A 25,628-nucleotide genomic window follows, 5' to 3' on the forward strand; every position below is an offset into this window, starting at 1 on the left:
ATTTATGAATATCACTTAATATATTTGAAAATACTTTAAATATATATTCATTTAGAAACTTTATAATTAATGATTGCTTCCAAGTAGAAATCTCTTTTCTAGGCTGGTTTTTCTCAATTTTTGTTAATCTTACTGGGTAAAGTGAAACTTCATCATTTTCAAAACTTTTATATGTGTATTTTATATTAAATAGCATAATGCTAACAACATCTCCTTTGTTGTTATTTGAAAATACCAAGTAACTTTTAATCAAATTAAGATGTTTGTGTTAAAACAGGCTTTAAACTACATATATGCTTATGGGAATTGGCACAATACTTTTTCTCTTTTTTGAGATTTGCTACTATAGTATATGAAGCATAGGTAATAGAGAAGTGTTTCAGGAATATAAATAATTTGGGTAAATTTTTACAAGAAATTGTTCATATGCATAGACTGATGATTCTTATATTAGATTTTCGGTCAGAAGTTAGCAAACTACAGCCTGTGGTACTAGAACCTGCTGTCTATCTTTTATTAGCCTGCAAGCTAAGGGTGAGTTTTTTAATTCTTTTAATGGTTAAAAAAAATCAAAAGAATAATATTTTATACATGTGAAAATTAAATGAAATGCTTTTTGGCTATCTCTAAGACCTTAGCAGGATATTGTCACACACATACACTGTGATTGCTTTTGTGTCACATTGGCAAAGTTAGATGGTTGCGACAGAAATGGTATGGCCCACAAAATTTAATATATTATTATCTGACCTTTCACAGAAAAGTTTGCCAATCCTCCTTGAAAGCAATTAACATCTAATTTGCACACAGATGCGTAAAATTTCCATAGTAGACCCTGATAATTTGCATATTTTCAATAGGACATTATAGTTTAATAACCAAATTATACTTTTTCTTTTAAGATTGAAGACCCACTGGCTATTCTTATTCTCTTTGATGAAGCCAGATATAATTTATTGAAGGGCTTTTATACAGCTCCTGATGCTAAGGTGATAACATTGGCAAGTCTACTATTACAAATAGTTTATGGAAATTATGAGAGTAAGAAACACAAGCAAGGTTTCTTAAAGTAAGTACTTGATAACAATGCAGTTTTGTGCATGTTCAAGAAAGATTGGTTAATCAAGAAAACTTTAAAATATAAAATATTTGTAAATTGATGTGGAATTAAAACACAAGATATAGAATGAGAAAAGTACAGTAGGAAAGAATTTCTAAACTTATATAATGTCCTCAATGTTATTTTTCTTTATTTAAGTATACTGTGGTATATTTTTCTTTAATATGCTTTTCTTTACTATATATTTAAATAACAAAGTCGACATGAATAGGTAATGGGAAAATATTATTACTAGATATATGCACTTAAGAATCACAGCATAAAAATTAGTTTTATTTTCAGTCCTTGAAAGAAAAAGATGGAGATTTTAGCACAACTGAAGCTTGCTTATTGTGATTTTCAATTTTTTAAATATTCTAGCTTATTGAAAGAAAAATATTGATGTTTAGAATTGGAACTTGTGGCTTAACATTTGAAGAATTCTCTGATATTTTACAAGTTAATGGTTTTCTGTTTAAAATTTATATTATACACTTAAAGCTATTTGTGACAATAACTTCAGTTACTAAAGATGTTTTAGCTAAAGGATGTTGGCATGTGTACTTACAGTGAAGAAAATCTAAAATCCATTGTCCCTATCACTAAATTGAAAAGTAAGGCACCTCACTGGACGAACCGAATACTTCATGAGTATAAGGTAAGCTGCTTGAGAGAAATGACAAAGCGCCATACCAGCCTAGCAGGAAGTTTGTTAACGGTATGAATGCGTGTTAAACACATATATATTAAATTTATAATCCTAAAATTAAAAACATATCTATTTCAAGTCCGGAAACTGAAAGGAACCAGATCTGTTGATTTTATTTAATTTTTTTAATATGTAGAAGCTTTTTCTGGCAGGTTTATGTACTGCACTGCAGTTCTACTTTCAAACACATGGGGTCACCAATTAGAATCACAGAGAAAGCAGTAGGTGTGGTTTTGATATGGTGATGATGGGGACTAGAGGTTTATTTTGTTTTTATTTAAGGATGAAATCATATTCTTCTTGCCCATCAAGCACTGAAACCTAATAAAATAGATTGGCAACAATATTTTACACTTCAATTTTCTTTTCTCTATAAAGGTCTGTAAACAAATAGTACTCTTGGGATAGTGTCACTCAATTTTATTTTCGTTAGGGGCATTCTTAATTTTGAGAACTTACATAGTTGACCTGTCTGTGTTATTAAGCATACATTCTCCTTTTTCATATAGCTTATGTTTGGTTTTATTTGTTTTTAGAATCTTAGTACCAGTGAGGGTGTCAGTAAAGAGATGCATCATCTTCAGCGCATGTTCTTACAGAATTGCTGGGAAATCCCTACCTATGGAGCAGCTTTTTTCACAGGGCAGATATTTACAAAGGCCAGCCCCAGCAACCATAAAGTCATTCCCGTGTACGTAGGTGTGAATATAAAAGGACTTCATCTTCTCAACATGGAAACAAAGGTAAACAAAGGTAGATTTTTAGCTTTTTCACTGACTACCTTTTTTTTAATTGTACCTCTTAATCTCTAAAATAGCAGGCAAAAATCTAGAAATGGAAAATATACAAGATTATTCATTGCAACTTTATTTATTAAAGCAAATTACTAAGACTAAATGACTATCAGAATTTAATCTATTGATTATACATTTGTATATTAGAGTTCCTTGCAGCTATGCTGAAGAATAAAGAACTTTTTGCATATAGAATGATAGTCTTGGTATGCTACAGGGCTTCGAAATATTTGTGGGGAAGTTTCATTATATTTTCATTTAATTTTCTATAAACTTACAAAGCTCCCACTTATATTATGCCATTTTTCCTAATCAAAGTCATTATCATATAAAGGATCATCGTGAATTACTTTCAACAGGCAGATAGCACATTTAAACAAGAGTAACAACTTTTTAATACTTAGAAAGCAAATAAGATTTATTCATTCAGACTTATTTCAAATAGATCGTTTCCAAATCAGCTAAAGTAATAACCTATGAATTTTAAGGCATTTAAAATTAAGAAATTTTTTTATAAGTCACTTCAGTAATCACAGACTTCTTGAATTATGACATAGTTCATTTAATGATAACTCAGGATCTTCCTAATGGACCAGTGTTAATTTATCATGTGGTTAGCTGTGCCAGTGGATGGGATAGAGAATATGTAGGGTCAGATGCTGAAGAGGGACAGAGTGGACCCGGGGCTTGGTTTTTTTTGAGATTTCTTATATCAACCTGCCTTTGGGTCATTTGTTTATCATTTTCTATTAAATATTTAAAATGACTTCCAGTACACAAAATAGGCTGCTGCTATTATAACCACTTTTCTGTTGGCACTTGAAGGAAGGTTTCTTCTGCTGTTTGAGAGCATTTCCTACCAACATCCTCATATTTACAAACCCTTCTTCACAGAACTGGATGGTGATGCTCTAAGTGGAAAGCTGTACCCTCTTTGTTTGACATTTGAAAGCATTCCAAGCTTAGGCAACAATAGGGCATTTCATATTATATATAAATGATGATTTAGCAGTATCACATTTTGTATTATTATTTTGAATTATTCTGGTCTAGCAGTTGAATGAGTGAGATTGCAGTAGCAGGCATATTGATAGCAATATTAGCAGTCTGCTTTTTCAGGATAAAGTGGTCAGTTCGTAGAAATAGAAATGCTATCCTTGGGTATATAAATAGATGATTGAACACAAAAATAAAAGTACTTCTGTCCACCTGAACATTACCTGGTGCTCTAAGCCACTAGTAAGTGTATGGCCCCTTTGAAAGCTCTGCGGTGAGGACATTTCCCGGTTAGCGAAGGACAACAGTTCATCTGCAGTTGTCTGAGGTCACTGGAATCTGCTAGGGTTGAATTTGATAGATTTCATTTACTAAAATAGAATAAATCCCTTCATCCACAATGTAAAAACTCTCCATGGGATACATTAGTTTGGCCCTTTGTAGGTTCTGCTTTCTAATGGAAACTGTTTTTTCCTCCTGGAGCATATACTGATCACTCAACCACCATGTGGGTTCGCTGGCTCCTTGTTTTCATTGTGAGCCTCTCCCAAATTGCAACTTCACGATACATTATCCTGTAAAACAGAAACCTACCAAAGCAAAGTGTGGGTTTAGTGCTTCATTGAAAACCTGATCTCTGTAACAAAGGACTTGCTGAACCACTGTACTTTTTTAATACATTAAACTTTTGAGGCCACTATTAATGGACTTTATTTTTAATTTTATTGGGGGCTCATACAACTCATCACAGTCCATCTATCCATCCATTGTGTCAAGCACATTTGTACATTTGTTGCCATCATCATTCTCAAAACATTTGCTTTCTGCTTGAGCCCTTGGTATCAGCTCCTCATTTTTTCCTCCTCCCTCCCTGCTCACCCCTCCTTATGAACTCTTGATAATTTATAAAATATTATTATTTTGTCATATCTTACACTGTCTGATGTCTCCCTTCACCCACTTTTTTGTTGTCCATCCCCCAGGGAGGAGGTTATATGTAGATCCTTGTAATCGGTTCCCCCTTTCCACCTTACCCTCCGTCCACCCTCCCAGTATCACCACTCTCACCGCTGGTCCTAAAGGGATCATCTGGTCAGGATTCCCTGTGTTTCCCGTTCCTTTCTATACCAGTGTACATTCCCTGGTCTAGCCAGATTTGTGAGGTAGGATTGGGATCATGATAGTGGGGTTGGGGGAGAAGCATTTAGGTACTAGAGGAATGTTGTATGTCTACTCCCCATGACCCTTCTGTAAGGAGATGTCCAGTTGCCTATAGATGGGTCTTGGGTCCTCCATCTGCACCCCCCTATGTATGAAGTTAAGTTTTACAGTATGAATGTAGATAGCTGTTTTTCAAACAAAACTAATATTGGTCTCGAAGTATATAGTGTACACGTAAAGGACCACAGGAACACATTTTTGTGAACAAGTCAACGAAGAATGCATGTAATAGGGCTAGCAGAGAATTAATGCTAAAAGTAGTTAGAAGGAAGTATTGTGTGACTACTTAATATGGGATTATATTAGGATGAGTTATCATAATGCTTATTTTCAATTAGCTCGTCTGAAAAAAATTAGCTCTTGTTTTAGTAGTCTTGATTTAATAGACTATTATTAATTTTCAAATTAAAAAGTTAACCCTAAGTATATCATCATGCTTATTTTTTATTAATAGATCATTTTACTGGGGCACTTACATATATTATAACAGTCCATACATTCACTATAGTAAGCAGAAATGGACAAATATTGCCATCAACAATTTCAAAAGATTATCTTTCTTCTTGAGCACCTTGATATCAGTCCCTCTTTTTTCCCTCCCCACCTTGCCACACTCGTGAACCCTTAATATATTATGTATTGTTATTTGTACATATCTTACACCACCTCTTCTATCCCTTCATCTACAATCCTGGTATTCGTCCCCATCAAGGGGGGTTATTTCTCCATCATTGCTCTTAGTTCCCCCTCCCCCATCCCACCCTTTCCTTTTCCTACTTTCCAAAAGTTGTTACTCCCAAAGTTGTTTCTGAGGGGTTTGTCTCTCCTGAATTCTTTTTCTCTCCTGAATTTTGTAAATTGAAAGCTCTTGTCTATACCAATGTATGTATGCCAGACTAGCTGAACTGAGATCGTAATATTGGGGGCGGAAGGATTAAGGACCTAGACAAGTGTTGTATGTTTTGTCAGTGCTGCACTGCCCCTAGTTTGCTTATTTTTAGTGAGATGAAATTGCCTATATCATGTTACCTGTATCACATAAAATTCAGATCTAAAGGCATGTAAATTTTCAAAAGAAAGTTAGATTAAAAGGGGATTGTTTTTAACATGGAGAATGTAAAAACTTATAGTACATCTTCCTGAAAGTCACTGAGACATCTTTACAATTTTACTCAATTGATGAAAAAAACATTGCTGAAAGCAGTGTTTTGAGCATCTAAATGTTTTTTATGCTGGACTTGTGTGAGGTTGAGTGTTGGCACTTTGAATAGGCTTCTTTTTTAAATTTATTTATTTTTCCACGGAGCAAAAACATACTCAACTTTTATTACATTGGAAAAAAGCCATCTCAGCCACATGGTGGCCATCGCGCCTGTGTCCTGAGTAGGTTTCACGTCACCCCGTGCCCTTTTCAGACCAACACTGTTTCATCCTCCTCCTCCTCCTCCTCCTCGCAGCCCACCCGTGGCTGTAATCTCTTAACAGAGAAGCCGAACACCAAATGAAATGACCCCAAATCCCAACCAGACAGCACCTGAAAGACATGTATGGAGCAGGGGGAGACAGCACCACTTCCCAGCACCTAAAGCCACTGCATCAGCTGCCCTCTGGGAGGAGTTGGAAGTACCCTGTTGAGGACCGCAGACCACACAGCAGATCATGAAGGCTGAGCCTGCTGCTCCACAGCCACGGGCCCCCACTCCCACTGTGGCCTAAACCAGGCTCTTCTCCTGGGGCCAGGCAGCACTGAGAGGAAAAGCCCCTTCAAGGGACAGTCACATCAGTTCTCAGAGAGCCGTGCTGCTCAGAGTCTGCCTGCCGGGACACCGGGCAGCTGACAGGATTCATTCAGTGTTAGGAAGTCCCAGTGGGTGGAGGAGGGCTTATGGCAGCCTTTTGGGCTGAGAGGGATGTTCCAGAAGACCTTTGGGGCCCTCTGCTCAGCCTAGTCGGCCTCTATTGGTCCAGGTGCTCCCAGGCGATGGGCCTTCCTGTAAGCCCTCCAGTGACTCCATCAGTCCAAAGAAGATGGAAAACAGGGTGAGCACCATCAACCCCCTCCCGCCCCCCAGCAAGTAGAGCTTGAACACATGCTTCATGCCTGACGGGCCTCTGTTCCTCGGCAGAGCTGCCTTCTGCTTCTGGAACCTCCTGCGTGGCCATGATCACACCAGCCAGGTCCGCACACAGCACAGGCAGAGAGGGCAGGAGTCTCTATTTCTGGCCAAGGCCCTTGAGAGTGCCCTAAGGAAATGACTCCATATCCAGATCCGAAAAACCATTCTCCTTCACTTTCTAATTCCATGTGGGGTCGATGTTGCTTCCCCACAACAGCATTCCAAAAGGCCCTTTGATCTGAAGGGTGGTCAGACTTCTCAAGTACTCTCTGCTAATAGGTATAAATTTTAACTCTCCTGGACGGCCAGGATCTCACCAGCCAGGTCTTTGCACAACACGGGCAGAGAGAGCAGGAGAGTCTGAATAGTCTTCATTGTAATGATCAAAACCATCATGTGTGGGTCAGATTGGTAAGCTTAGATACTAATAAGATCAGTATTGTTTTTGATAAAAGGTGTCAAAAATTATTTCTAATTATGTTTCAGGCCTTACTCATCAGTCTCAAGTATGGCTGTTTTACATCTCAATTGGGAGATGCTGATACATGTTTTCAGATCCATAGTATGGAAAATAAGATGAGCTTTATAGTGCATACAAAACAGGTAAGTACTTAACCAATTATTTTGACTTTCTAATAATGAACTATTTTTAAAGTTCTTTTTTTAAGGAGAATAAAATCTTATTTTAAAAAGAGATAATTAGTAAAAGGCGTTCTGGTGGTATAATGGCTAAGCCTCGTGGCTGCTAACATAAAGGTCAGGTGTGCAAACCCACCAGGTGCTCCTCAGGAGGAAGATAGAGTAGGTTGCTTCTGTAAGGATTTATAACCCTGAAAACCTTATGGGACATTAGACTCTGTCCTGTAGCGTCACTGAGTTAGGATTGCCTCGATGACAATGGGTTTGATTGATTTTTGTTTCTTTAAAATGTATAATGCTATTTTAAACTAAACAAATTAAAAAATCAAAGAAAGAGGAAGGCCTTTCGTAAGCAAATAGCGCCAGAAATGTAGATAAATCATTTATTTCTGTTTTACAACGAACACTTTGTTTTGTTTACCCCCTACCATTTTCAATTCTGGTCAGTCTCCTTGTCTCTTCAGGCAGGGGGATCCACTATCTTGCTCTTTCCTTAGCTAATATCTTGCCACGAGTGCACCCAGCATGTCTCTTCTGAAATCCCTTTCAAGGCTGAGTAAATACTCCTCTGTACTATTTCTTGATAACTTGTCTTCTAGTAAGGAAGTTACCATTCACATTTACAGGAAACTGCCCACTGCCATGCGTGTCCTTTATGCATTCTTACATATTTCATATTATTTTTATCTTGTAGGCTGGACTTGTGGTGAAACTGTTAATGAAGCTAAATGGACAATTAATACCCACCGAAAGAAATCTATAAAAGGAAAGCAGCTGGTAGCTGAGCCACCATGTTTTGAGAAGCAGATTTTTTTTCCATGAAAGATTTCTTAATAGATTATTGCCTTTAACAAGACATTTAGTCTCTTATATATGAATACTATTACATTGTACAGAATCTGTACTTATGTTTGGTGTGTAATATACCAATTTTATATAATACCCTTATAAGCTATTCTAACTTTTGAGAGAAATACATAAAAACATATAGGCTATATAATATTAGACAAAATAATAAGCTTTATAGAAAACTATTTTCAGTAAATGGTAAACATAATTGGAGAGGAATATGATGAAATTAAGATAAAGCTTTTGGTATAACTATTTTAAATATACTGAAAGTCAACATAATATGAATTAAAAAGTACATTTTCTACATTATTTCTTGTTATTTTTTGTTATCTAAATGGATATTTCTCAACATATTTTTAAAGTGTCTCTTAAAATGTAAAGTATAGTTTCTCAAACTCCCTACATCATAATTATCTGGGGTGCCTATTAAAAATGAGCATTTAAGAGACTCATCCTTAGAAATGTTAAGTCGCTCTCTTGGGAATTTAAGTTTTGGGGTGTCTGCTGCTGCTATTGTATGAAATCATTTCAGACCCATTAAAGGGTTTGGGTATTAAAGTTAAATAAATTAGACAAAATTGCCAGCACAAAAGCACAAACAAACACAGCTTAAGTGACAATATCTGTGTTACTAGTAGTTGCAATGATTAAGTTTATGTTGTAGTCTTAAGTGGACTAAATATATTGCCTTAACATTGTAGAGTACATCACCAAAGATCTTTGTTTTTCATGTAGGAGAATGATACTGTAGTTATAATTGAGAAAGTAACTTGATTAATCTATTTAATACACTTAGAAGTCTTTCCAAGTAATACATTGGTGTAGTCATTCAGAGGTATAATATTCATATTTTAAATTGTATAGATTTCAGATGGGTTTTATATACCACTATTTACTCTTCACATTAATTTTTGCATATTTTAATTGTGCTATACCTGAAACTTGTTTAAATTAGGTTAGATAATAAGTAAGACCAACAAGAAAGCCTGATTTATTTTAAATAATGTCCTAGGCACTTTTGATTCAAATAGACAATGCCCTGTTCTGTTTGATCCATTCCAATGACCTCACCTGTTAACCAAATACATACTTCGTTAACTCTCAAACCTAAAATTTCAGTCTTAACCTCTTTTTTCTTTAATGATCATGTTATTGGGGACGCTTACAACTCCTGTTACAATCCATACATCAATCGTATCCGACATATTCGTACATATATTCCATCGTTCCTTTCTACTGAGCCTTTAAGAACAGCTCTTCTTTTTTCCCCTCCCTCCTTCCCCCCTCCCAACCCTCATGACCCCTTGATACATTGTAGATTGTTAACTATTTTCAAATCTCACATCAACTGCTGTCTCCCTTCCCCTCTGGATTCTGTTGTTCTTCCCCCTCACTGGGGGGTTGGGGGGGTTATGTACTAATTGTGATCCGTGCTCCCCTCCCACTCCCTTCCCCCTACCCTTTTGGTATCTCTAGTCCCAATCCTGTGCCTGTGTTCCATGTGTTGTGAGTTTTCTTTCTTGCCTATAACTATGTACACGCTCCCATCTAGTCTAGATTGGGAGGTGGCACTGAGGTCTGGATAGCAGGTGGGTGAGGAGACCTCCAGGAAACAAGTGTATTGTGTGACCCATTAGTGCTCTACTGCACCCTGGTTGATGCACCCCTTCCCTGCGACCCCTCTGGGGGGGGATACTCCATTGTCCATAGATGGGCTTTGGGTCTCCGCTCGAACTCTCCCTCAATTCTCACCAATGCATTTTTGTTTGTTTATTTACTGTTTGTTGTGAATATTCTGATGTCCGTTGCCTAATCTTGACACCTCACACTCGCACTGGCTGATGTGCTTCCATATGGGCTTGTGGCTTCACTGTTGGGTGGCCGCATGTTTAACTTCAAGCTTTTAAGACCCCAGACACTGTATCTTTTAATAGCCAGGCACCATCCTCTGTCGTCACCACATCTGCTTATGCACCTGTTTGGTTTTCAGCAATTGTGTGTGTGTGGGGAGGCGGGGGTGAGCATCACAAAATGTCAATTTGTTAGGACAATGTGTTCTTGTATTCAGGAGAGGTATGAGCCAAGGTCCAAGGCCTATGTGCAGCTTCAGTGTATTGCCTTATAAATGTATGTGATGGGCCAATACCACTATTGTTAGGGATTAATGTATTTGCATAAATGCATACCTCTGTTAATCTCCCTATCTATGCCTTTGCTTCCTAGAGCTTGCCTCTTTCCTTTTGCAACTTCCTGCCCCACCATCACTATCCCCCTTCTTCTACCTCTGAGGCTTCCTCTACTAGCTTGGTATTGCTCGAGTACTCACAGGATCTCTACCCTCTCCTAGATGCTGATTCCCCTTCCCTAGTTGTTTCCCTGTCTACAATGCTGTCTGCTCACCACACCCTTCTCCCTCCCCTCCTGCCCCCTCTACCCTCTGGGGCCATTGGCCCTGTTGCCTTCTCCCCGGGCTTCCCTCCCATGCTGCAACCCATATAGTTAGCCAAACCATCCATGTCCTAGTCCGAACATTAAGAAAACATGGTTGACGAAATAAAGAGAAAAAGACAAAAGGAAAAAAAACCTACATTGGTCCAGGTCTGTTTGTTGGTCCCCGTGAGACCCTCCTTCCTTCTCCTAAGGGAGACCCAGGAGCTGCCCATCCTAGCCCAAAGTCCATTCTTGGGGCTCCTCAGGGTCTCTGGCTCAGCTTTACTCCAGTTGCTGATCTGGTATACTCCATTCCCACACTGTCTCTCCACTGTGTCCCCGTTACTGTCCCCTGTCTCCGTATGCTCCAGTTAGGAGACAACCTGTTGAGCTGTTGGTAGCCCCACAGTCTTCTCTGTGCCTTAGCAGCTCCATGCAGGGACTGCCTCAACCTCAAACTCTAGGTCCTACTTGCCAGTGTCCTAATAGTCTGGCTCCATTCCAATGAATTTCAAACAACTTTAGTTTCATCATAGCTGGAAACACTATTTGCCTTGCCCCATCCTTTAACCTCCCACTTGTATTGTCTACTTGTTTAATGATGTCATCAAATTGCACCCAGTTGTTTAGCCTAGAAAGCTTAACGTACCTACAGATATCATTGGAAGCCCTGTCAAATGTATTTTGAGTCAGTTCCAATTCCTCACTCTCATTTCACTGCAACTTCCTAGTTCAAGTCCTCACCATTTATTACTGAGCTTACTGTAGCTTCCTACCAGTTCCCCCTTGACCCCCAGCCATTCTTGTGCCACGTTAACTGTGTTGTGGATCTAGTTTTTTTTTGTTTGTTTATTTTTTAATGTAGCTCTAGTTTCTTATCCTATGGAAGTGGTTCATGGTTCCTCACTACTTCCCAATTTCTTAGCATTAGGGCTTCAACTTGCTCAAAACTTCAGTTATGGCCGAGAGAAACAAGGACAGCAAACATGCTGCAAAGCAGCCAGACCTCATGTAGCAGATTATCATTCAGTAAATTTGAATGTTTTAAGTGCCAGGGACCCTTTGGCAGGAAAAAAACATTCCGGCCTTCAGGAATGAGGAAGACATTAAGTGCTTCTGAAAATATGTAATTCTAAGCTCTTAGAAGTGAGGGACAAAAACAGCTGGGGACAGAAAAGTAAAATGTCTTAAGTATAATGAGAGAAATTTCATCCAGTCAGGTCAGGCGGCTTCCTGAGGAAGTGATGTTTCAGCTAACATCTGAAGGGAAAGGAAGACGAAGTGAAGTGCTTCAACCCTCAAAACAGTCCTGAAGATTGGTAAAGGGAATTGCAATTTTCGTATGTTGAAAATAAATTCAGGAGATGGCTCAAGAGGAGCTCAAGATGAGTGGGCTGCGGGCCCCATACCACACCGCCCCCATGCAGTCCTCGGTGATCAACATCCAGAATGAACCCCACATGCCTGACCATGTCGTCTGGTTCCTCTTCAACGTGCTATTTCCCCAACTGCTGCTGCCTGGGCTTCGTGGCCTACACCTACTCCATGAAGTCTAGGGACCGGAAGATGGTGGGGACATGATTGGGGCCCAGAGCCACGCGTCCACTGCCAAGTACCTGAACATCATCCCTATGGTCCTCGGCCTCCTGGGAATCCTCGTTTTCATTCTTGTCGCCACAGGCACAGTGATTAGTTTCCAAGCCCTGTCACATGATGGGCCAGCAAGGCTACTAGTCACTGCATTACACTGTGCCCTGGACGACCTGACCCCACCCTGCCTGCTGCTCCTGTCCACAGCCATTTGCGCCTGTATCTCCATCTCTCAGCAAGTTCAATAAAGTGCCCTGGTGTGTGTAAAAAATATATTAAAAATAAATTCAAACAAGTTTTATTCAAATCACCACAAACTGATTTCTACAAGAGAAATAAAACCAGACAGGCTAACACTGCATGTGCTAAATCTACTAAAATAAAAATTTACTGAAGAACTGCATCTTGTGTAAGTTCTTAAATGGCCAAGATTGACGATAGTAAAATTAGCCATGATAAAAATATGCCAATAAAATAGAACTGGCAGCAGCTAAAACTGCTACAATTGATGACCAAAGTTAATAGAATTACATTGATAGTATTTAGATTTAAATTTCAGCTTATAAAAGTCATTGGCAAAAAATTATTTACTCTGATTAGCAAGGTTTGATAGTATAAAAATATAATGCAGGACTCCAATATTTGCATATAATTTACATACAAAGGATACTTGCAATAAAATTTCTTTAAAAATACAGAAAAAGGAATATTATTTACTGTATAAAAAGTCAGACAAATTAGTTTGAATGCATACAAAGTACTTCTGAAAAATCATCTGTGATGGCCATATTCTCCTTGAAGGTTTGTGTTCATAATGTCATCCTCTACGGTCATATTTGTTGTTTGGATAGGAAGTCAGGTGGGCAGACTGGAGAAGTCCCAGCAGATGGACCAAGGCCTGGGAGTCCAAGATGTTCACAATGCTGGGGCCAAATAAATTTCAGACAGTCTGGTAAGGGTGGAGATAGGGGGCCAATTTAATACATTTACCAAATTCCTTTGGTAAAGGAAGCACAGGATCCATTGCAGGGATACCCAGGATGGGTTGAATGTAGGATTTAGAGTTTTACTGTGAGTTGAATAATAATAATTGCCAATACTTAAAAGTGTGCCTGGCATTGTTCAAAGCATTTTAACATATATTCATCACTATGAGGCAACAACTTTACTGTGATTCCCCTTTACAGATGAAAAAGCATTCATGTAACAAGCCAGAGAGATTAAGTGATAAAGCTGAGATTCACCTCTGGGTATGTAGCTCCTGTGTAACAGTGAATCCAAACATGAAGGATAGTTGTAACCGAAAGATCAGTGATTCTGATCACCAGCTGCCTTGTGGGAGAAAGTCAAAGCAGGCAGGCAGCTCCTTTAAAGATCCAGTCTGAGAAACCCAAAGGTGCTTTTCTGTTCTGACTATGGGATCATTATGAGTCCGTATTAACTCCACAATAGTGAGGTGGTTTTGCCCCACATAAAACAATTTTTTATTCATTAAAAAATTTTTTTTCTCCTCAAAACAATAGTTTTTAGATGGGCCAAAGGAAGTTTGCAGAGATCTCAAGAATGAGCTCAAGGCAGAGAAGTCAGCTCAGAAGGTTAGTGACTTTTGTTAGTTGTCTTTGGGGTTTTGTTTTTGAGATTTCAAAGGAGCCATTTTAATAGATTTTCTTAAAGGACAAAGGACCATTTCAGGAGCTAATTGGGACGAAGGGAGAAACTCGTGCTGAGAAAAAAACCAGGAAAATTACACTGAGCACCTGCTCATTCTTAAGGGCAGGCCTACTATTTGGTGGGACAACCTGACTCCATCCTTACAACCCTGATGTTTGCCAAAACTCAGAATATTTCAAAAGAGCACCATTTGAATCCCTGGAAGATGCCTAAATTTCTGTTTTGACATGGTATAAATCAAAGGATTAGAGAGATGGAAATGTATAGATCTACATGGAGGATATGTGGAGAGAAATAGCTTCACATTTTGATAGTTTTGCTTAATAAAGGTTTCTATTTTATAGCAATTCTTTTTGACTTACCCCCATATGCTATGATTCAACAGGGAAAAAAGTAACTGATAAAAATAGAACAAATTATATAGTTAAAATAATATTGAAGGCAATTGTTTCAAGTCCCTTTAATGTATATCAAATGCTTTCATTGTTATAGAATAATATAATTATGCCATCGACTCTTAATTATATGAGCAAATGAAGGAGGCAGTACATAGTACAGATAATCTCTAACTAGTAATTGAAAATCATTTGCTGACTTTTGGATGTACTGTTTTAATAATTTATATTCCTAGTTATATTTTACAGAAACTGATAGTACTGTGTATTTTATTGATTATATGCCAGTGGGGCAGTAAAAGAAAAAGACCCTAAGATGATAAATCATTTGTAGACAGAAACATGGATAAGCACTTTCACTTAAATTGTGTGATATTTTGCCATTCTGGATTATTTCCTTTCAATTAATATTAAACTTAATTTTGCACACATAACCACTTGGAAGAAACATAAGCTGGATTTTCATTTATGTCAACAATTCACTAACAGGTTATCAACTCTAGTTAAACCTTGGAATTTAATTACATTTAAGTTGCTCACTTATACGTTTTTACTATTTTTAATAAATGCATGGTGTTTACACATTATTTTATGGTCAGACTCACTACCATCGGGTCTATTATCACTCGTAGCAACATATAGAACCATAGAACTGCCCCCTGTGGGTTTCTGAGACTAACTTTATGGGAACAGAAAGATTCGTCTTTCTAGAAAGTAGGGTCCTGTGGATTTAGTAACAGTAGCCCTTGTTCTTGGTTATAATTAGTCATGAAAATGACAATAGGGTGTTACACTTTGTATAAATGAAATGATTCAGAAATAGAACATTTCAAGGTGGATTAGTTACTTTGACAAAATGTTTGTAATGTTTAACTTATCTGATTTTCAATCTATCAATAAAACTTAAGACAATTACAAGATAAAACCTCAACCTGCTTTCCAATGTGGAATTTAAATTACAAATCAAAAAATTAGATTTTAAAATGTTTACAGGACAAAACTCCCTGTATTCCAAAGACCCAGGTAATCGAAGTACCAGAAACTCAGAATCAAACTCACTGCCATTGAATGGATTCCAACTCAAAGCGCCCCTATAGATGGAATGAACTGCTCTGGTGGGTTTCCTAAGCTTTGCACTTTACAGGAACAGAGAGCCTCACCTTTCTCCCACTGAGTGCCTGGTGATGTTGAATCGGATACCTTGCAGTTAGCAGACCAACGAATAACTCACTAGCCACCAGGACTCTTGAAAGTAGGGTAAACACACTTAAAATAGTAGTACTCAAGCTCAGTGCCATGGAGTCAATTCTACCCAGTAGGGCAGGGTAGAAGTTCCCCCGTGGGTTTCGGAGAGCTACACGTATTCCCAGCACCCTTCCTAATAAGCACAAAGGTGGGCCCACCTCCAGAATTCCAAGTCATCATCGACTCAGGAAATCCATTTTGAGCAAGGATGCATTGTCCACTTCTGCGAGGTAAGCAGGCTTGTGGTGTGAGAGCATGCTGTGACTGAAGAATGGGGCTGGGGGACCGAGACTAAGGAGCTCGGACTATGTGCGAAGAAGATTTGAATTAACAGTGACGTGCTGGTTCTTCCACGACACTATATGCTGTTCTGGCTCCTGAACAGCCTACCGCACCCACCCCACCCCCCACCACCCCCGCCTGCCAACCTCTGAATCAGGCAGGAACAAGGAAGCGTTTTTGAAGTGAGACAGTCCCCATGAGAGCGTGAGAACCTCTGAGGACCAAAGCCCAGACCAGTAGCTGGCAGTACCCACCTCTCCTGAGAATTAGATGTCTCCTGATGAATGAAATCTCACGCTCTGCTATTGAGTGAATGCTCACTTGTAGCAACCGCCTGTGGTTTTCCGAGACTAACTAGAAAGCCTAGTGCAGTGGAGCTGCTAGTGGTTTTGAACTGCCGACCTTGCGGCTCGCATCCAACGCTTAACCAGTACACCTCGAGGATTCCATCCCGTGGAGCCACGGGGTTAAATGGATCCAGGCCCCGCAGGTTCTAATGCACAAGCCAAGAACCTAGACACGCGCCCTTTAACACACCCGGTGCCCGACACGCGGGGACAGACGGGAGTTCCTCCTCGTGGAATTGAATGAAGTGTGCAAGCCTCTGTCTGCGTGACCTTAGTGCCAGCTCACAAACGCTCTAGCCCAGCCTCCGGGCACGCCCCTGCGGGCCCAGCCAAGGGAGCCACTGCCTGCCGCTGCCGCCTTCAAAAGCTTCCAGGTGATGGTAAATAAAGCTCTGACTTCCACGGCCCTGTGAGCCAAGGCCAGGTTCGTTACTTCTCTCTCATCCCACTATGTAGCAGTCAGTTTCCGTAAAGATCACAGCCTTGGGAACCCTGTGCGGCCGGTCCACTTAGTCCTAAGCGCTGCTGTGTATTCAACATGACTCCGCTTCTCCCTTGTTTTGTGTCCTACTTTGCTTTCTTCAAATCATTTTATTGGGGGCTCATACAGCTTATCACAATCCATCCATTGTGTCAAGCACATTTGTACATATGTTGTCATCATTTTCAAAACATTTTCTTTCTACTTGAGCCCTTGGTTTCAGCTCATATCCCCCCCTCCATGAACCCTTGATAATTTATCAGTTATTTTTCCATGTCTTACACTGACTGATGTCTCCCTTCACTCACTTTTCTGTTGTCCTTCCCCCTGGGAGGGAGTTGTATGTAGATCATTGTGATCAGTTCCCCCTTCCTTCTCTCAACTTACCCTTACTCTCCTGGTATTGCTATACCCATCATTGGTCCTGAGGGGTTGTTTGTCCTGGATTCCCTGGGTTTCCAGCTCTTTTCTGTACCCATGTACATCCTCTGGTCTCGTGGATTTGTAAGGTAGAATTGGGTCATGATAGTAGGGGGGTGGGCAGGAGGGTTGTGGAGGAAGCATTAAAGAACTAGAGGAAAGTTGTATGTTTCATAGGTGCTAAACTGTACCCTGACTGGCTCATCTCCTTGTAACCATTCTGTAAGGGGATGTCAAATTGTCTACAAATGGGCTTTGGGTCTCTACTTGACACACACCCCCCACATTCACAATGATATGATTTTTTTTTACTGGATACTTGTATATTTTAATCATTTTACTGGGGACTCCTACAACTCTAATCACAATCCATCCATCCATTTTGTCAAGCACATTTGTACATTTGTTGCCATCATCATTCTCAAAACGGTTTTCTCAATTATACGATTTTTAGTTCTAGGTCTTTGTTGCCTGATAACTAATCCCGACACCTTATGATCACACAGGCTGGTGTGCTGCTTCCATGTGGGCTTTATTGCTTCTCAGCTAGATGGCTGCTTGTTTATCTTCAAGCCTTTAAGACCCCAGATGCTATATCTTTTGATAGCGGAGCATCATCAGCTTTCTTCACCACATTTGCTTCTGCACCCATTTTGTCTTCAGTGGTTGTGTCAGGGAAGATGACTTGTACAGAATGCCTGGTTATTAGAACAAAGTATTCTTTCGTTGAGGGAGTACTTGAGTAGAAGCCCAACGCTGATCTGCTACCTTGATACTTAACATATAAATATATGTACATAGATCTATTTCCTTCTCATTATATATAAATATATTTACATATGTACATGCTTGTATTTAGACTTCTATGAATTTCCTTTGCCTCCTATTTCTTTCCTCTGTTTCCTTTTACTTTCCTCTTGTCCCACTATCATGTTCAAACTTCATTCAGGTTTCAGTAATTTCTCTTGGCTACATTGCCCATGATCAAGCCCTACCAGGCATCCTATACCCTCCTGCCCATCGATTTTAGATCATTTGTTGTTCCCTTGTCCCTGGGTTGATTAACACCACTACCTTTCCCCCCACCTCCCCATCTCCCATGTCTCCCCGAACCATAGGTCCTGTTGTTTTCTCCTACGGAATGTTTATCCTCCTTATCTTATCTAGACATGTAGAGACAATAGTAAGCACAAAAGACAGAGCAAAATGAAACAACAAAAACCAACGACAGAAAAAGAAAAGCCTATAACTAGGTCTAGGTCTGTTTGTTAACCATTAGGGGTGTTTTCCAGACAAGTCTGGTGAGGTGCCATGACCCTGGCCCCAAAGTCTATTTTTGGTATTTCCTGGGGATGTCGTTGCTCTGTTCCCCTTGCTGCTCTGTTGCACACCTTTAACATTTCTCCCCAGTGTGTAGGGTCAGACCAGGCACAATTCCTGCACTGTGTCTCCAGTGTTGTCCCTCATAGTACTATGAGTCAGTGAGGGATGTGGTGTGGTGGGACCGGCCCTATGGTCCTCTGGCTGTATTGGCTGCTCTAAGCAGTAATATCGTCCTCCGGGCTTGGTGGGCCAGCATGTGTTCCACTCTCTCTTTCTCTCTCCTTCCCTCTCATTTGCTCTGTGTGCTTTGATCAGATGCACCCTTTCCCTGAGCTGTAGCTTCAGTGTTGTCCTCTGAAGTTCATTCTTCTGGGGATGGAGGGGGTGTCCATGCATTTGGAATTGGGGCCAGCCCCGCAGACCTCTCTATTAGTTCCGTGCTTCATGCCAGTATGTTGTATTCACACCTTGGTGCACTTTGCTTTATCACTTAATTGAGTGGTCCTTTTGTCATACTCTTGGGGGTAAGTGGGGTAAGTGTTGGGCTGCTAAACCATTCAAACCATTAGTGGGATTCAAATAATTTACCAGTTAATTTGCTGTCATAATTACCATTTTAAGTATCAAAAAAGATATACCAAAAGGTAGTTTATTATTTTATACAGTTAATACTTAAATAAGAACAATAAAAGAGGTACACAAAACTAGAGTATGGGATAAGAAAGAGTTTTAAGATAGTAGTGAAAAAAATATATAATACATGACAAAACATTAAAACTTATGCTTTTTTCATATTGCTTCTTGATTGGGATCTTCACTTGCAATATCCTTTGCTTTTTATCTGAGCATCATCAGCGTATGATTTATCTTTAACCACCTTTTCACTGTAGCAGTAGGGTCCCATTACTTTAGAGGTAGGCCAATTGTCATTAGGTTTCATAGGTTAGAAATAGGTAATTTCTAAAAAAAAAAAAAAAGAAATAGGTAATTTCTCTTCTCTGAACATATAATATTCATCTTTCAAAAAACCCTTTCATATTTTTTAACTCTTAAACACTTTCAGGAATTGCATAATCAACTCATAATATCTCATGGAATTTGGGGGTGTAACACAAAGTTGAAATGAATGACAGTGTCACCCTCTGGTTATTTGACACTTTTTCTGTTTATGTATGTTTGTTTACTGAAGTAACAAACACAGGAAATACAAATGTAGTATCTCATCAAAAGTATAGAGAGTTTTATGAAATGAATAAATATTACAAACATAGTTCACTCTGATTTTTTATATATATGGATGGAATGAATATTACTATGGGCATCTTGAATATGCTGTTGTGCAGATGAGCATTTAAGCTTAAAGAATATAAATTTGTGATTTCCACATTGAGCAACTGCCCAACCACGTACCTTAGACAGAACCCTGATTATAAGTGCCATTTTAACAACCAGTTAGACAAACTCCACAAAAAATTAAATATCCATTCTGCCTGACCGGTAAGAACTGGCTGAATCCTACCACTGGTTCAAAGGCATCAGCTGCTGTGTGGGAGAAGGGTGAGACGATCTACATAAGGAAGGACCTAAGGGGACAGTTCTACTCTGTCCCACGGGGACCATGACGAATTGGAAAAGGCAATGAGTTTTCTTCTCCTTTTGCTTTGCTTTTTTTCTTCTTCTTGGAAACATTGGTTGATGCTGTGTGGTATACACAAAATCCGGTTCTTCCTAAATGACTAGCTGGACATATTTTCAGATAGGTGATAAAGTGCATTGTTCATTTCTCCTAATATATATTGCAACAGAGTTGGAATCTAATTTTACTTGTTGGAGAGTAAAAGGCCGTCTCTTATTTTAGCTGTGTATAAGCCTTTAAATTATTAATTCATTTGTACACTGTGATTCCTCTTTAATTTATCCATCAAAAAATAGATAAATTGACCAAGATATCTAGACCAAGATAAAATATCTTCAAGTATTTGCCTTACAATAAACTGAGGCAGAATCTAATGTCTAACAACATGTTACTGCTGTTAAGGTGCTATCAATGGAACGAATCACTGCCCAGGTCCTGGCCATCCTCACAATCTGTGTTGTGTCTGAGCCCATTTTTGCAAGCACTATGTCAGACTGTCTCCTTGAGGACCTTGCTCTTTTCTGCTGACCCTCTGTTTTATCAGTATAGGAGAGGTTCAATCATTGATGGCACATTCTTCAGTGGAGTAAGGTAGGCGCTTCAAAACGTTCTCGGAAAAACTGAATTAGCAGATAATAGATTTTTTCCATGAACGTTTTGAAATCTCTACATATATTTCAGTCATAAAAAAGGGGCTTATTGATGCATAAAATTCCACAGTATAAATGTACCAGAGCTTATTTATCATTGCTGTATTGAAAAAGTTCATGATTGTTTCCATGTTTTTGCTATTGTAGAAATTGCTGCAATAAACATAGGTATACATATTTTTAAAAAAGGGATTTCAGGGACCGGCCCCAATCCCAAGTGTGTGGACACCTGCACCTCCCTCAGAAGAATTTATTTGAGGACAGCACTGAAGCTGCAGCTCAGCGACAGGGATATGTCTGATCAGAGCACAGAGGAGCAAATGAAAGGGGTGGGGGGAGAGAGAGTGGAGCACATCCTGGGCCACCAAGCCTTTAGGATGATATTCCCGCTCAGAGAAGCCAATTCACAGAGAAGACCATATGGCCAGGCCCACTATGAGACGCAACATCCCTCACTGACCCATAGCCCTACAGTGGACAACACTGGAGACACAGTTTAGGAATTGCACCCGATCTGATTTCACCACACCGAGGCAAAACACTAAGTCTGTGCAACAGAACAACAAGGGGAACACAGCAACAAAGTCCCCAGGAATACCAAAAATAGACTTTGAGTTCAGGACATGGCACACCATCAGACTCAACCGGAAAACACTCCTAAAGGCCAACAAATAGTCCTTGAACTAACTACAAGTTTTTCTTTGTTGTTGTTGTTGTCATTGGCTTTTGGTTGTTTTCTTTTGTTGCTTGGTTTTGCTCTGTCTTGTTTTGTGCTTGTTATTATCTTCGCAGGTCTGTCTAAATAAGATAGGCTGGATGAAAACTCTGGAGGAGAAAACAACGGGACCGACAGTTCCGGGGGATGTGGGGGAGGGGAAGGTGAGGGGAAAGGAGGTCTAAATGAAAGCATGTACATATATTTATATATTAGGATGGGGAAATAGATCTATGTGTATATATTTATAGGTTTAGTATTAAGGTAGCAGATGGACATTGAGCCTCCACTCAAGTACTCCCTCAATGCAAGAATACTTTGTTCTATTAAACTGGCATTCCATGATGCTCACCTTCCTGACACAATCACTGAAGACAAAGAGGGTGCATAAGCAAATGTGGTGAAGAAAGCTGATGGTTCCCGGCTATCAAAAGATAGAGCATCTTGGGTCTTAAAAGCTTGAAGGTAAGCAAGGAGCCATCTAGCTCAGAAGCAACAAAGCTCACATGGAAGAAGCACATCAGCCTGTGTGATCAGGCATCAAAGAACAACAAAAAAAAAAATCAAATAGTGAATGAGGGGGAGTGCAGATTGAGGACCTAAGACCCATCTGTAGGCAACTGGACATCCCCTTACAGAAGGGATGAGCTAGTTAAGGTGCAGTGTAGCAGCAATGAACCATACAACTTTCCTCTAGTTCCTAGATGCTTCCTCCCCACCCCCACTCCCATCCCCAGTATCCTGATCCCAATTCTACCATATAAATCTGGCTAGACCAGAGGATGTACCCTGGTACAGATAGGAACTGGAAACAGGGAATCCAGGACAGAAGATCCCTTCAGGACTAGTGGTGAGAGTAGCGATACCAGGAGGGTGGAGGGAGAGTGAGGTGGTAAGGGGGAACGGATTACAATGATCTACATATAAACTCCTCCCTGGGGGACGGACAACAGAAAAGTGGGTGAAGGGAGACGTCCAACAGTGTAAGATATGACAAAATAATAAATCATCAAGGGTTCATGAGGGAGGGGCAATGGAGAGCCGATGCCAAGGGCTTAAGTGGAGAGTAAATGTTTTGGGAATGATGTGCTTTACACAATTGATAAATATATGGATTGTGCTAAGTTTTGTATGAGCCCCAAATAAAATGATTTTTAAAAAAGAAAAGCATACACACCAAAAAATGATTTTTCAAAAGCACTTGATTTATTTGCTCAAACATCTACCAATGTGTTCACTTGTAAATTCTTGTTTGCTATTGCAGGATTTTGTATTTGCTAGCATTTACCCTTGTTGCCTTTTATTATTAAGTAACATCTAGTGTCATTCTTGGTTTTGGTCACTTTGTACTGTCCTCTCCCTTACTGTGTATTGCCTTTCCTTTCACCCAAGTTAATACATGTCTTCTGGTGGTGGAGTAGTTATGCGGTTATGCGTTGGGCTGCCAACTCCAGAGTCAGCAGTTCAAAGCTACCAGCAGCTCTGAGGAAGATAGATGAGGCTTTCTCTACAGTAAAGAGTTAATCTCAAAAACTCACAACTTACATTCAGTTGAAATAGACTCAATGGAAGTGAGGGTTTTTTTGTGTGTGGTTTTGTTTTATGCATGTGCTTTTATCTAGTTAGTGATTTTCTCACCCTTTCTCTCCCATGCCTGGTAACTATCAAATAATTTTTCTTTCTGTGTATAAATCTCTTGACTTTCCATAATCTGGTATCATACAATATTGAGCTTTTTGTAATTGACATACGTCCCTCAGCGTAAGGTCTTCCAGGTTCACCGATGTTGTACGATGTGCCTTGGATGCACTGTTTATTCTTTAATAGGGCATAGTATTCCAGTGTGTGTGTACCAATTTTGTTTATCCATTCATCCATGAATGGAGTTAAGTTCTTTCCATCGCTTTGTGAATAATACTGTGTGGAGCATAAGGGTGTATAATAAATCATTCATGTCATGGCTCTCATTTCTCAAGGATATATATCTAATAGAAGCATTGCTGGATAAAATTACTATTTTATCCATTTTAAAACAGTGATTGTACCATTTTACAGCCTGACTTGCAGTATATGTGAGTTCCAATGTCCTTGCACCCTGATCTGCACTGGCGGTTTGTTCATCAGTGCTATTATAGCCAGGGGGAAATTTTCTCCTTTGATTTGTCTCTCTCTAATGGCTCATGACTGGGAGCATCTCCTCATGTAACTGTCGACTGCTGGAATGCTTTCCTTGGTGAAGTGTCTCTTCATGTCCTTTCCTGATTTTTTAATCAGACTATTTGTCCTTTTCTTGATGACGTACTGAAGTTTTCTTTAAGTTGTAATATTTTCTTCTTTGGATCTATAAATTTTAAAGTTATGTTATTATCCAACATTTTCCTCCCAGTGTGTAGGTTCTCTTTGTACTTTTTGAGAGAAGTCTCCTGATGTGCATCCATGTTTCATTTTTAAGATGCCTCCGTCATCTAGTTCATACATTTGAGATTTTTAATTATGTCTCACTGCCATGGAGACAATGCTGTTGTCCGTACCCCAGGGAGGAGGTTATATGTACATCCTTGTAATCGGTTCCCCCTTTCCAACTCACCCTCCCTCTTGTGTCCGTTTTGAGAAGCACTATTTTCCTATGGATTAGTCCATTTTATCTAGCTTTCCATTAAGATTGACATACAGTTGGTTATCATATCCCCTTGTGGTCATCTTAGTGCCTGTGGATTCGATAGAACTGTCTCCCCTTTTTGTGTTCTCCGCATTAGTTATTTGGGTCTTTTCTCTTTTTCCCTCCATCAATTAATCTTACTATTTTCAAGCACTTTCATAGAATTTATTTTGTACTGCTAAGTATTATTTTGTTTACTGTTTATCCCTTTATTATTATTATTATCTCAATCATTTTATTAGGGGCTCTTATAGCTCTTATAGCATTCCATACATCAATTGTATCAAGCATATTTGTACATAGGTCGCCATCATTATTTTCTAAACATTTACTTTCTATTTGAGGCCCTGGTATCAGCTCCTCTTTTTTTTTCCCTCCCCACCCCACCCCCGCCCTCATGACCCCTTGATAAATTATAAATTATTATTGTTTTCATATCTTACACCGACCACTGTCTCCCTTCACCCACATTTCTGTTGTTCATCCCCCTGGGAGGGGGGTGCATTATGCATCGATCATTGTGATTGGTTCCCCCTTTCTCCCCTCCTCCTTCCACCTGTCCTCAGATGATAGATATTTAACAGCCTCCCTGCCCAAACTCACTACCTGCCAGTAGTGTTCTGCTCCAATCCCAGGTGTGACAACCCAACCTATCTGTTGTTTAAGAATCACCGCCATAAACTAAATCACCAAGGAGTGATATTGCTGGGTCACCGTAGTCAGCATATGTGAAACTTTATAAGAAATAGCCGAATTGTTTTCCAGAAAGGCTATATCTGTCTCCACCTCAATGTGCAAAGTTCAGCTACACAGAGTCAAACCCGACTCCCAGCTGTGGCAAACAGAGATCTGGAAGACAGTGTATGCACATGAACCCCTTAGCCTCATGTGTGAGAAGTCTGGCAGGCGGGGTTTCTGAGGTGGAGGGAGGCCTTCACCCTAGTGAGTTGGAGGTGAGTCCCAATCACATTCTCATAATTAATGTTCCCCACTATATCCTCCCATCACAATGCTACTTTAAGGTTACCTCTTACAAGCACGCGGCTAATTCTATGTAGCCAGCAGCTTTATCTACAAGAGCAGATGTGCTATTGCTCTCTAGGCTCTGAGGACAGCCACTCACCCTTACCTGACTGGCACTGGTGCTAGGTTACTCTCCCAATGTACTCGGGCCTTTAGGGTTAGGGTACAGCCTACTTTTTCTGTATGTGGTTACCTGTAACTAGGGGGGCTTGCATGTATATAACCTTGGTTGGAAATGGCATTCTCTCTGCACAGACCTGACTCCTGAAGTCATGCTGGTCCCAGAGGTGAGCACTGGCAAGTTTTATCTTATCCGATGTCTCTCTAATTTTAC

The 25,628-nt window shown here is 39.6% G+C and overlaps 2 protein-coding genes and 1 pseudogene across 4 annotated transcripts in view; 2 read left to right on the forward strand and 1 right to left on the reverse strand.

The window, feature by feature from the left end:
- KRIT1 (KRIT1 ankyrin repeat containing) overlaps window positions 1-12,725 on the forward strand; it is a 42,383-nt gene extending 29,658 nt beyond the window's left edge. For 2 of the 3 annotated variants that reach the window (XM_075558427.1, XM_075558426.1), the window contains exons 13-17: window positions 903-1,069; window positions 1,670-1,757; window positions 2,345-2,551; window positions 7,423-7,539; window positions 8,270-12,723. In XM_075558427.1, the coding sequence (XP_075414542.1) occupies window positions 903-1,069; window positions 1,670-1,757; window positions 2,345-2,551; window positions 7,423-7,539; window positions 8,270-8,338 (648 nt within the window). In that variant the 3' untranslated portion in view covers window positions 8,339-12,723. Of the gene's footprint in view, window positions 1-902; window positions 1,070-1,669; window positions 1,758-2,344; window positions 2,552-7,422; window positions 7,540-8,269 lie in introns of all 3 variants that reach the window. The other variant, XM_075558428.1, reaches the window with a different exon arrangement.
- On the reverse strand, window positions 6,703-6,918 carry LOC142457003 (hypoxia-inducible lipid droplet-associated protein-like; annotated as a pseudogene).
- Window positions 12,726-13,210: 485 nt separating the features above from the next.
- The window catches only part of LRRD1 (leucine rich repeats and death domain containing 1), a 37,799-nt gene continuing 25,381 nt past the window's right edge, over window positions 13,211-25,628 (forward strand). Inside the window, exon 1 of the mRNA XM_075557614.1 lies at window positions 13,211-14,042. The gene's annotated coding sequence lies outside the window, so the exon portion shown is untranslated. The remainder of the gene's footprint in view (window positions 14,043-25,628) is intronic.

The sequence above is a fragment of the Tenrec ecaudatus genome, chromosome 9 (genome assembly GCF_050624435.1).
Source record: "Tenrec ecaudatus isolate mTenEca1 chromosome 9, mTenEca1.hap1, whole genome shotgun sequence".
Lineage (NCBI taxonomy): Eukaryota > Metazoa > Chordata > Mammalia > Afrosoricida > Tenrecidae > Tenrec > Tenrec ecaudatus.